At 36.9% G+C, this 12863-nt stretch overlaps 1 protein-coding gene across 1 annotated transcript; it reads right to left on the reverse strand.

Annotated features, from left to right (window-relative positions):
• Positions 1–118: 118 nt before the first annotated feature.
• Positions 119–10534, reverse strand: LOC120008499 (AT-hook motif nuclear-localized protein 14). Its single transcript, XM_038858844.1, has 5 exons — positions 10071–10534; positions 7857–7909; positions 5365–5496; positions 1030–1182; positions 119–663 (listed from the first exon to the last, which is right to left on the reverse strand). Exons 1-5 carry the CDS (start codon positions 10477–10479, stop codon positions 358–360), a joined length of 1053 nt encoding a protein of 350 aa, XP_038714772.1. The 5' UTR covers positions 10480–10534; the 3' UTR covers positions 119–357.
• Between the last annotated feature and the right edge of the window lie 2329 nt (positions 10535–12863).

Below are 12863 nucleotides of genomic sequence, written 5' to 3' on the forward strand. Positions count from 1 at the left end.
AAATTTTAGAAAAAGTAATCTCAGTGTCATTCATTTCAAAAAATATTTCCTCCTTGTTAGTCATACTCTTTTTTTTTATTTTTGAGTGAATTTCCAAGCATAAATGTAAGAACAGTAAAAAAGAAGAAAGTAAATTATTCTGGGACTTTCTAGCTCCAGTAAACAAAAAACAAATCAGTATACAGTTTTTGACCAACAAAAAAAAAAGTACATCATTTATTATGCAGGCTTTCAACATTGGGTTAACAGAAAAAGAGGATCTGTACAGATATAACAAAGTGCAAGCATGGGGTGAGAAGTATATATCTATTTGCTCAATCTGGGATTTCAAGAGTTCTCACAAACCAAAATCAATATCTAATCTGGAATTTGGTCGTAGTCCCCGTTTGCTGGCGATTGAGGTGCTCCACGATCGGATCTTGGCGCAAACGGCAACATCCCATGCAAACCACCTGATTGAATCATAAAGGGACCTTGAATACTTTGATGATTGTCATTTCCCCTGGGGAAGTTTCTCCCAGAAGAGTCAACAACTGGAGAGAAACCGCCACCGGTAATTGATGGCCCAAGAACTTGTGATGGCAACTGGCTACTAGAAGCATCACCTTTAGCACTACCGCTAACATCCGTTTTGGAGTCGATCACAAATGTACCAACAATAACCTGTTGACGCAATAAACTACCAAGTCATAGTCACATAGATACAACACAACTGAGTTTTTTTGGCATAAGAGCAACAAATCTGTGAAAAATATCAAAAGCACCCTCATTCTCCCTGTCAATATAAATTACACACATACATATTATTACAATAATGAAAAGCGATATTTGTATATAATAATGGAGAGATTAATGAAGAGTAGAGGACTGGCTCAACCACAGAAGGTGAGTTCACACAGAACAGAAATCTCTTGAAAATAAGGTCATATTATAAACACTGGTCAAGACAGTTAGGTACTTCTTGCATCATAATAATGATTCAACCAAATTCACATTTAGAAAGAAAAAAGAATAGAGAAAAAGATGTACCTGTACTGGGCCTCCTGCCTTCAAGGGTCCACCAACTCCCCCTCCGACGATCTGACCATCGGCATTAGCTAGGCAAATGCTGAGCCCACCAGTCCTACCCCCAAGTTCCGTACGTACATAAGATCCACAAAGCGAGATGATCTCAAATCGACCCTAACACCAACACTTAATAAGTTAACATGCTTTACACAATATAAAAACCATTTCAATTAGTGGTATTGTCTTCCGCAAGGAGTTCCGTATTATATGTAATACATATAATCTTCTAACTTTCTAAGCAAATAACAAACTGGCATTTAGGCAAGAACAGCCAACTGCTCATGGATGCATTAGGCTAGTCAATGAGATACTCCACATAGGAACATTTATCAATGGATTGTTTCAAATCACTTCACTCTTATTTTCGTATCTTAATTTATCAAAATTCAAAATACTTTTTTAAAATGCATAACTCGACATTGATTCAATATGAGAACTTGAAACTTTAATTTTATTAGTTTAAGGATACCAATGCTAGTTTACTAGGTTAGTTCATCGTATACCAACCTTCTCTCTCGTACTCCACATTCGGACTAAACAGTGGACCTAGTACACCGTCTAATCTAGTTGTCTGCATATTCTCATTTTTGATAAAATAGCAGCATTCTTAATTAACTCTCATATGTCAAAACTTTTTTAAGTCGGAAAATCCTAAACCCTACTTTTTAAAGTGTGGCAAGCAAAACTTTCAAGATTTCAAATATTATTTAAATGAAACTGCTGACATTCAACATACAACAATTCAGTCATCGATGATATCGTAACTGGAAGTGAAGGGACATTCAATAGACTAATCCACATCGTACACGGGTTTCTTTGTCAAGCAATAATACAATTTTTTTTGGGATTGCTAGTGAGCCCGCATTAGTCACAAGTATACTAGCCTAAATTGGATTTGGAGAGCAAATCCTTATGTATTGATGCTAGGCATACATGGTGAGGCGTGAAAAATTCAGAGGTAATTATACAATTTGTGAGAGTGAGATTTGGGTATATTGGGGATTGGGTTAGAGTTACTTTTATTATTACTAATTGCTTGTTTTCTTCTATTGATAGTTAAAATACATATCCCGTCCGGGACATAGGCTAATAGGCCAAACCACACAAAATCTTGACATTCTTTGTGTTGATAATCTCATCTTGCACTTTTCTAACAGTTTGCGGACCCAAATTAAGAATTAGTACTTATCTTCAAGTCAAACGATTAAATTTATTTGTGCCATGCGAAGACCAAGCAGGTGACTCCCTACTTACAAGTATCCACAACCCAAGGGGCCTATTACCTCCAAAATTGAACTTTTATCTTTCTTCTTTCGAATGGAAATTTTTTTATTACAGCACCAAGGCAATGAATAAAGGAGAGTTACAATGGGCCTAAACTAAAAGCCTCACAAATATTGATATAAAGACCAGAAAAACAGAATTTCAAGTTGCCTATGGGTGATAAAATCCACAGATGAGTCTCTATCATTGAAAATCCAGTTGTTTCTCTCAACCCATATCTTCCACATGATGGCTAAAGGAAGAATCTGAATAGCCTTCCTCTTAGAGACATTGCTGCAAAGAGAACTCCAGCCCTTTACCTCCTCAGTAATATTGCCAGTAACAACCCAGGTGACACCTACAAGCTTCCAAGCTATCATCCCAATGTTCCTATACCAGGGGCAATGCAAAAGAATGTGGTTTATGGATTCTAGATGAGATTTGCAAAGGGAACATCTTTTTCCTGATAGAAATGTGGATTATATTAATCTTTTTTAAAAAAATTGCAAAGGGAACATCTTTGGCTAGATGATAACCTCTTCTACAAATTATCCTAAAGCCCAAACGTCTTTATCAACAACACTATTTAAAGGACCCCAAGTATGTGCTGGTATCCTTTAAAATTTTAACAAACTAATTTATCTTATTTCCAAATGCTCGTCAATGTCTCTATTTCCAAATCAACTTAAATATAGCCAAAAGTATATTCCCTACTAATTTCCTTCCTCCTACTGTATCAGTGTGTTTCAAGCTTTCTTCTTTCCAAGGCCATCTCAAACGAACTTGTGAAGGTTCAGAACAAATATTGTTGCATACATGGGCTTCAAAAAGATGCCATTACTATAAACACTTGTAATGACAATTTCTGGCCAAAGAAACGGTTGCAAGCTAATTATTCTTAAAGACAAACAAGCTGTAACAAGGCCAAGATTAGCAGATAATACTAATAATAATCACTACAAAATGTACATGTTATGCAGTCTTCTTTTTAACTCCTAGTGCATCCCTGCTTCAGGAGTTTCACCATCCTCGTGCACTTTTAACAAATCCTCTTTTTTCATTCAAAAAAGCTTTCATCAAAAGAAGTGGGAAATTTAAGCAAACTCAAATTTATCATGCCTTAAGCATCATAGACAATTTATCATGCCTTACGTGGGTTTGTTTTTTTAGTTTTTCTTTCAATAGTATTTTAAAGAGACTTCTAGACCTAGATCCATGCTTTCTGCCTCTCTAGATCGACTTTGCTGCCTCTCACTTTGCCGCTGCTCACTGCAGTGCTGCCGTGTAAGCTAGGAAGCACCGACTCGGATGCGGGGACACGGGATGCGGGTGCGCGGACGCGGGGATTCGTAAAACCTCAAAGAATCCTATATTTGAGTGCGGGAGGACTCGACAAATAAAAAATATTTATATATATTTTATATGCATTTTCAGTTACAACACCACTTATAAAGTGGTCATTTAGAGCCCAGTAGCTTAGCTTGCTCATTTAAAGCCCAGTTTTCTAATGGTTTAAGATGATGGCTAGGCCCAGTCCAAAACTATAAGCCCAAACAGAGCTACTATCTTCATTCTTGAGTCGTCTTATACTCTTATCTCTGAAGTTTCCTTTCTGTTCTCTCTCCTCTCTCTCTAATAGACTAAAATCCTGTTCGTCTCCAACTGAGGTGAGATGACCAGAGGTCGATCCAGAGAAGGAGAAGACGAAGACGAAGGAGAAGACGAAGACGAAGGCGAAGGCGAAGGCGAAGGCGAAGGCGAAGGCGAAGGCGAAGGCGAAGAGAAGAGGAGAGGTGGGAGAAGAGGAGAGCAGAGGTGGGAGAAGAGAACAGGAGATCGATCACATACCTGAGATTCAGCTGCTTTGAGGTCGCAGTTTCAGCTGAGGAGAGGTCGCCATTTCAGCTGCTTCGAGGTCGCGATTTCTAGCTACTTAGAGGAGGAGGTCGCGATTTAGGGCTGGAAGGAGAAGTTTGATGTGTATGTTTGTTCGCAGATTGGTTTTAAGTGAAAATCCGAGTCCGCTGCGCGTCGACAACGAGTCAGAGGTGAGTCGATGGCTTGTTGACTGTTCAGACGCGTGATGCCCGCGTCTGAGCCATATTTCTGCTCGTCCTCCGCGTGGGCGCACTGAGTGCGTATGCGACGCGGACTCGGCACCCATTTTCCCGAGTCTGTGCTTCCTAGCGTGTAAGTCTCTCCTCTCTCATCTACTTAGTTTCTCCTCTTCTTTTTCATAAGTCTCTCCTCTCTCCTCCACTCTCCTCTCTCCTCTCTTCTTGTAAGTCTCTCCCCTCTCCTCTCTCGCACGCCTCTCTGCATATCAGCTGATCTTTATCTACTGTGAGGTATTTGTTCATCAACTGGTATGCATATCGGTTGATCTTCATCCACATGTCCCTTTGCATATATATGTATATGTATACGTCCCGTATTTTCTCTGCTTGATAATCTGAATTGAGATACCTGATTTCCTATATCTATTTGTGGTTTTGGTATGTTGAAGTTATGCTTTTATATTCATATGCATGTCTGATTGGATAACAATGTCATATATATGTATTGATGTAAATATATATGTATGATTTGGTGAAATTGCACCTAGCCTCGTTCGGCCGTGCGCCTTGGGCGTTTGAAGGGTGCACCTAATGCCTTTATAGACTGATTTAAATTTTAGGCCATAATCTTAATAATCTATTCATATTGTACTTTATAAAGGGGGATAATATATTTTCTGCTATTTATATTTCAGGAAACTCTAGTCATCCAGCCTCTCTATGTCCTCTAGAGGAAGCTATATAAGGTCAAATGGAGCTTTTTGACTTGCCATGTGATGCCTTGACTAGACTATTTTATCCAATAATAGTAGTGATGATGAGGCAATCAACGGAACATAAGCAAAAATGTGACATGTCTATTTTAGACAAGAAAAATGCTTCACTTGTGAGGATCAACAAAAGAGCAAATAACATGACATAATCAAAAAGCATACAAATAATTTTCAAATAAAAATAAGTATCTTTGGGTAATTACCTCATATGTGACATTGCCTCCGGATGCTGCTGGCTGGCAGAGAGAAGCATTGGATACTGAGCCTGACGCAGACAATATACATACTTCACGCTGACTTTGCTGCATGAAGAGCATAATTTTCTGGGCCACATCCTATTGATACATAACATATAGCGTTAGCGGCCAACAAAAAGGAATCCAGCACTTTTACATTTAAAATCAACACCAGCATCTGAAGATGCATAATAATTAATTTAACATGATTGATGCCGGTAGTATGGAAAACATCGTCATAATTCGCGAACATGTTACAAGATATTGATCCTCAGGACCAATAACTAAGTTAAGTAGTTAAAATTGAAAATCTGGACCCAACAGCAAAGAAATAATTAAGAAATGTTACTGAAGATCAAATTCTATAGGCTTCATATCCCATAAAATGACGAGTTTAGACTAGCTTAGTAGAAATGTAAACTTTATGTCAACCAACATGAGTGAAGGATGTATAGAAACCAGATTAGTGAGGCAAAAAGACTTAAGAGATCTAAGCAATAGGGAGGGGACAAAAAGAAATAGAGATCTAGTGGGAAGTTCAAGGGAAACAAACAACAAAAAAAGCAGCACGAAACCTTACCCAAACAAGCAGCCTAGTGGTAGGGGAAGAAGACACCGAGAACAGACATAAACTTAGAGACCTAGATTAAATCCCATCAGGTGCAACTTGGATTTAACTGATACCAGTATTTCATTGAATCTTAGTCGCCTACGTTCTAATCTTGGCTTCCAAGACATTGTAACAATGTTATTAATTTTTTCAACCTAGAGTAGCCTTTTTTTCCTTTCAGTTTTTCTTGCTTCTCTGTTGTTTTTCCCTTTCTTCCCTGTACCGTTTCATTGAGCGTTATTCCCTTGGTGCCCGTGAAGTAAAATTTTTCCTTTTGCACTAAAAAAGATTACTAGGTATACCAGGGATTGGTCCACAGAGGCCCAAACTTGGAGGGTCTCCACATCTTTTAAAATAAATAAATAAATAATAGTTCCACTGCATATACTGATTCTGAGCTTTTATAATCAACTTCTTAAGCACCCTTACAAAAATGACTAAACCATATTTTGTTTCTCGATTCAAATTCCTCTCAAGATTGAACTGAAATAATCCATATTCGCAACTACCATACCAACAACGTGTGGTGACAGAAACACATAGTCACTTCTATGTCATGGGCCCACATACTTTTCTTTCCTCCGCAAAATTTTTTCCCTCGTTTTATAGTAAGTTGGAAAGTTGCTGCATATAAAGAGGCTTCCCAATAAGTTTATCACACAGGAGTGAAGCTGGATTGAGGACATTTTCATTTTCAGCCACTTTGTCTTTACAATCTTCTTGTATTTTATTTTTATTTCCTCACTCTGAGGATTTAATAAAAAAAAAAATTATTCTTCTTTTTGTTTAATATTCTCTACCTTTCAAAGTTCGAGTCCCCTCGCACGAATAACATTAATAAGAAATTACTAATCAAAAAGGTCAATTTCCTGAAATAGCCGCTATGAAACCTAGAGATGGAGTTTCACGGCTAGAACCGTCCCAGTCTCTGGCAAAACCAAGATGCCTGCCCACTGGCAGCAACAGGATGTGGTGGAAGTTTTTGATAGCAGATGGACATTATGAAAAGTAGAAGAAAAGTATATTCAGATGCAAAAGCTAAAAGTTCTATTTTGTTGTCTCTTTCAATTGAGGTATTGCAAGAAGTGGCTGATGAAGGAACTGCAATGGTTGTCTACCCTCAGCATACAGAAAAGTACATATTCCAATCATATCTTCTAAATTCATCTCTAAATGAATTTAATGAATTTATCAAACATAATAAAATTGAGGTTAAAGGTAATGATTGGGATCAAGATATGAATTTTTCGTTTCACAATCAAAGCCTTCTAATAATATCTTAATTCCATCTTCCAAGCAAATTTAAATCTCCCCTACTTTCTAAGGAGTGGAAAAAAGAATGAAACAGGAAGACAAGTGATAATAATGCTGATCTTAGGTTATTCATAAAGATCATTCAAGAAATTCCAAACCCAGAGACTGATTCCATGTTAGAGACTCATGTAAGGATAGAGGAAAATCTAGAGGCTGTTCAAAGTCAAATATCAAAGAAAATACATTCTGTTTTTATTGCCACAAATTTGGGTAACACAGGACTAAGGTCCTAATTCCCAAGTTGAAAGATAAATTGGAAGGTAATAAACGGAATTCCTCTTCCTATACTGGTATGGATGAGAACAAAAATCAGAGAATTCAGATCTTGTTCTTACTGTCAGATTTTCTAATAGTTGCTTCTAACGATAAGCGCAAATATAACACTTAAAAGAACAAGAAAATATATTTTAAGTCCATTTCAGATTGAAACAAGTTAAAAACCTCTAATTTTACCCATTCAATTCATCTTAAGAATATTTTGACATCCCTAAACTAATAGTCAAAAACTTCCGACAGTACTACAAAGAGTGTGTACCTCGCCTGCAGCTACAGTAATAACATGTGGAGTAAAATTCTGCCCTGAATTACCTGCATAAAGCAATACAAGTAGGTACACTGCATAAGTACTTCACTTGCACCTCAGCCATATGAAAAATAAATGAAATTATAGCAGTTCAATTTTAGAATTTTAAATAAAAATGAAAGTTTCCAATTCCAAAGATGTAGTTGCAGAAAGAAACTGAAACAATTATTCAAAATGGAATCATCAATTGCTCCACTACCAAATGTATAGCCCAAGTTAGTCATTGAAAGGCTTCCTGTAGCCATGTCTTGCATGAGGTATATGCTTGCCTAGCCATATTGTGGTCAAAGACTGTAAGACACTATTAAGAAGCCCCCTTAGTCTGCGATTCCAAGGATGCCATGCACAAACAACCAGAGTCATTGACCTCATGCAAGATTTGTGATTCCAAAGTCGTCGTTCAGCTAATTTAAGCAATTGCAATCATATAAATTCTTGTTTTCTGATTTTTTTCTCTCCAGCTTTCAAAATCAATTCAAGTCAACAATACTGTTTTTTTTTTTTTTTGAATGGTTAAAGTTTTATTAAAGCACCAAGTGGATGCAACCCAAAGAGCTACAAGGAGGCTCAGAACAAATCCTCAAGCTGAATGGTACAGTTGAGAGGAACACCAAACCTTAATACAACTAAATCATTTATCAATAAAGAAGTAAAAGGATATCTCCTTTGAATGAAAGATTCCATGCTTTCTCTCTTTCCAGACACACCACATTATAGGCATGGGGAGCAGATAAGGGTCTTCCTTTTGGTTGGCTACAAAATTCCATTCACCCCATTCACTTCTCTATGGACCAGTATACTTCACCATGAAACAATGAACAGGTATGATTCCTTCTGGAAGACCAAGGTCCAAGTTAGTTTTATTTGACTGAGTTTTGTATCAACACAATATTCAACCAAGTATCGAACCTTCTTTGGATCTTAATTTGTTAATTTAAATGAATTTTTTACCTGTGAATATGACTTTGTATTTAAGTCAATGGAGTGTTGGAAGGGAATCTTTTAAAACTTTCATTAGGACCAAATTTTAAAGGACTGGCGGAGAGAAAGGGAAGTGCTCATACGCGATAAAGGAAATAAACTTCCCAAAAGTCAAAATACAGAGAGGATTAGTACATATATATGTATACATACATTCAATTTTCAGGTGTAACGGTGGATGGGATTCTGCAAATCATCTATGCAGCTAATATAAGACTCCAAGCAAGAACAGTCTTAAGGAGAAAAATCAGAAATTCAATCATGAAATTGATCAAGGAATGCCACAAAGGAAACTTGTGGAAAAGGAGGGTAAACGGTCGTTGTCTTGTTATTAGTACTTCAGTAATAACATTACCATTCTGATTCGTTAGCAGCGAGAACTTGATAATTTATTCCATCCACAATGAGAGTGGATAAACTTGAAGTGAAGTACATTATGAGTATACTAACTAATGCAACACAAATAAATAAATTCACTTAATTTTCACAAATCACAATCTGAGAGACTGGGACAAGACCCCATGATATTCACCAATTTTACAAAGCACCAAGGAAAATGGAAGTGTTAACAGACAGCGCCTAGCAAAGCTAGTGAAATAATAAATAGTTCACAGAAAATGCAATGAAATCCTCATAAATGCAGTTAATACGTAGTGAAACTACCAAAAACTAGTGAGGATTTCATAAAACCCGTGTGAACCAGCATTGAAGACCATTGTCAGAAGAAAGAGAAATCAATGTTACCAATAAACTACGAGCCTTAGACATTTTCATATTTGGCAATCCACGCATCGTAATAGTTACAAGGCTATCTTCAGCCTCAATGATCACAAAGTGTTCTCTTACCTGTCTTTAAGCCAAGTTGACTCCGTCTCTAGGCACTATCTTACAGATCTTTCATAAATTCTTCTTTTGAGATCAAAAGAAAATCCTTTACAACTACCATTCACATTCACAACGAATTTACCACCCTACTACCAAACAATAAACTGGAACCTATCAAAATCAGAGAAATTTCAAACAGTTCACCACTATTAAACAAAAAAAAGAACACTAATTGTACAAATAATAGGAAAAAAAAGAGAGATTTCACTGACATACAGGAACAAACCAACACTCTTATAAGAAATTTGAAACATAAACAGCTAAACCCAAGAAAAGAAGACATTTTACAAGAACACCTACCAAGAGAAACATTCTGGGACTTCTTGAAAGATCCTGGATAAGAAGGAGAAGAAGCAGCGCCGCCACCAGCGTGCTCTCGCTGCTTCTCTCTGGAGGCAGCGGAATTGGAAGAAGACGCAGTTTTCTTGGCGGCCAGAGCCTGCTCGGGCGTGAAGTACTTCCTGGGCCTGCCTCTCTTCCTTCTGGCCGGTTCCAGCGGCGACGCCACCGCCGATGGCACGGAGTGAGGGAAGAGCATGTGAGATTGGCCGGCGCCGCTGATGTCTTGGTTAGGTTGAAGCATGCCATTGGTGGGTGAGTGAGCAACGGCGGTGGCGTTCGTGGTGGCGGTGGTGGTGGTGGTGGAGAAGTATGAGGTGGAGCTCAGAGGGTTGTGGTGGTATTGAAAGGTATTGTCACTCGGTTCCATTTTGTAACGAGAGGGAGAGAGTGTGCACAATTTTTTTTTAATTTTTCTTTTTTCAATGGAACTGATTTTTATTTCGGTTTTTTTAGGGTTTTTAATTCGTTAAAGAGGGCATTAATAGGAGCCGTCGGATTGAGTCTCCTGGTCCACGATGACCACTATGTTTTTTCTTGTGAGTGTCAATTACTATTATTGAAAATGGATTAATTCAAGAGATTCAAGTTCTAACCTTCTTTTTTAAAGGTCACACACCTCAGTATATTCATATACTCAAAATTTCATATGAGAGAATATGAGAGACCAAACAACACTCGACCCACTAAAAATGATGTAATACAATCCACAAATACATGAGAACTACAAAACAAAAATACAACAGGCTAAAATTTTTCGGTACAAACTAACACCAAAGGTACTACACCAGAATGAACAATCAATTTTAGAGATAAACAAAAACACAATACAAAGCAACACATAGAACTACAGATCCATATGTGTCAGTTTGAAATTGCATCCAAAACAAATCAGGCAATTTGAGGCAGTAAGAAAGTAGATTTGGAAGTGAACAAAAAATGTATGTAGCAGAAATACAAATGTTTCATTGGATGTGTAGTCACACTAGTAAAGATAGGATAAGAAATGATATTATTAGATCAAATGTAGGAGTAGCACCTATTGAAGATAAGATATGAGAAAATCGTTTAAGATGATATGAACATAGTCAACTTAGAGAGCGGTGCAACGGTAAGGAGAACAAGAGAATTTGTAGAGGAAAGAGTAGGAGACGACGAGGAAGACCTAAAAAGACATGTCTGGAAGTAATAAGAAATGATATAAAGTTAATAGAACTGGATGAATGTATGATCCATACAGAAATGAATGGAGAAAATGAATACATATAGTGGCTTCCCGTTGATGTTCTCATAAACTTATGTAACCCACCCCAACCTTTTGGGATAAAAGTTTTGATAATGATGATGAGTGATTGAGCGTGCTAAACAGACCCGTGCGTAACCACTGGAGCTAATGGGATAGCCACTGAAGCGAATGAGTGTGCTAAATGAACCCATGCACCACCGCTCAAGCGAAATGAAATTCTCTCAAACGAAAGTTCCACAAATCGTAAATCTTGAAATTTATTTTGATTTGTTAATCACTAAAGTGGTCAAATCGTTAAGACAAATTAATTTTAAGATGCACATTATTTTAAATTGTTTATAAATTTTAATACTTATGGATGACAAGATGAATGTTTATTTATGAGTAAATTGAGGTTCATTGCTACAAGACATTTTTGGATAACCCAAGGTTGATTATTTGTTATTGTGATCAATGAACATGATTGTTATATGTTAAATCCGCTGCCGGAAGCTACTTCTCCGCCCCTCATGGCTGATTCAAGAGTTCTATGTCATTTTTTAGTGATTTTTCATCCACTTTTTTGTTGTATTCAAACTAGATCTACTCATACTCATCACGGGACCTAGAGATCTTATTGTTTTCCTTTGATTTGTTATCACATCATTATTTTCGACATTTTCTATCGTGATTTTCTTGAATTTTTGGGATATGCTGACTGCAGGTGATATGTTATTTGTTTTGATTAATTTGATATCTGTCATAATGTTATTTGTCTTGCTAAATGTTATCTGTCTTGTTAAAATATTATTTGTCTTTAATGAAATGTTATTTGTTTGAAGTTTCAAAATAGATAACATATCGGAATAGATCCGAAACAAATATTATATATGTAGATTCAGATCTGATTTCAGAAAGGAAAAAAAAAAAGAGTTCGAAAAAGCAATGAAACCTCATAGGTCATCGATTGGGGGCGTTAATAGTCGCTGACGTTGGCCATATTGGCCGGATCTAGCTCTTTTTCAAATGGTGGTTGTGATTTCACGAAGCTTTTCTGAGGACTCAAGTGATAATCGACTGTGGGTGATGGCTGGGCTTTGATCGGGCTGATCTAGAGCTTCATTTCGGTAGTTGGCTTGTTGAAAATGATGGATGGACGATCAACTTCTGATATGGTGGAGTAGGGAGGAGGAAGAAGAAGAAGAAAGAAGAAAGAAGAATGAGGGAGGGTATTTTTGTAAGTTGATAGATTTTGTCCTTTTTTTCTAAAGTTTTTTTTAGGTTATCCTTGTATGAATACAACTTTTAATTTTTGTTCTTATTGGTAAAAATCCATATTTTTTATTATTAATATATATATATATTGGTGAGACACATGCATAAATTAAACTACATACTTTTTGTTGAGTAGTGAAAAGTAAGTGGGCCTACGATTTATTCACTTTGCAGAGGTGAAAACACTGTATAGACTATAGAGTTTGAAAAGAATGAAAATCCCACATCGGAAGAATAAACGTTCACGTGATAAA

The sequence above is a fragment of the Tripterygium wilfordii genome, chromosome 11 (assembly GCF_013401445.1).
Source record: "Tripterygium wilfordii isolate XIE 37 chromosome 11, ASM1340144v1, whole genome shotgun sequence".
Classification (NCBI taxonomy): Eukaryota; Viridiplantae; Streptophyta; class Magnoliopsida; order Celastrales; family Celastraceae; genus Tripterygium; species Tripterygium wilfordii.

What these genes read in the sequence shown, in the direction of transcription:
- LOC120008499 (XM_038858844.1), bottom strand. Translation starts at nt 10,479, where the DNA reads ATGGAACCGAGTGACAATACCTTTCAATACCACCACAACCCTCTGAGC. An exon ending in GTCCCAGAATGTTTCTCTTG is followed by an intron (nt 7,910 to 10,070) that starts GTAGGTGTTCTT and finishes TGCTTTATGCAG; the next exon opens with GTAATTCAGGGCAGAATTTT. An exon ending in AGGCAGGAGGCCCAGTACAG is followed by an intron (nt 664 to 1,029) that starts GTACATCTTTTT and finishes TTGCGTCAACAG; the next exon opens with GTTATTGTTGGTACATTTGT.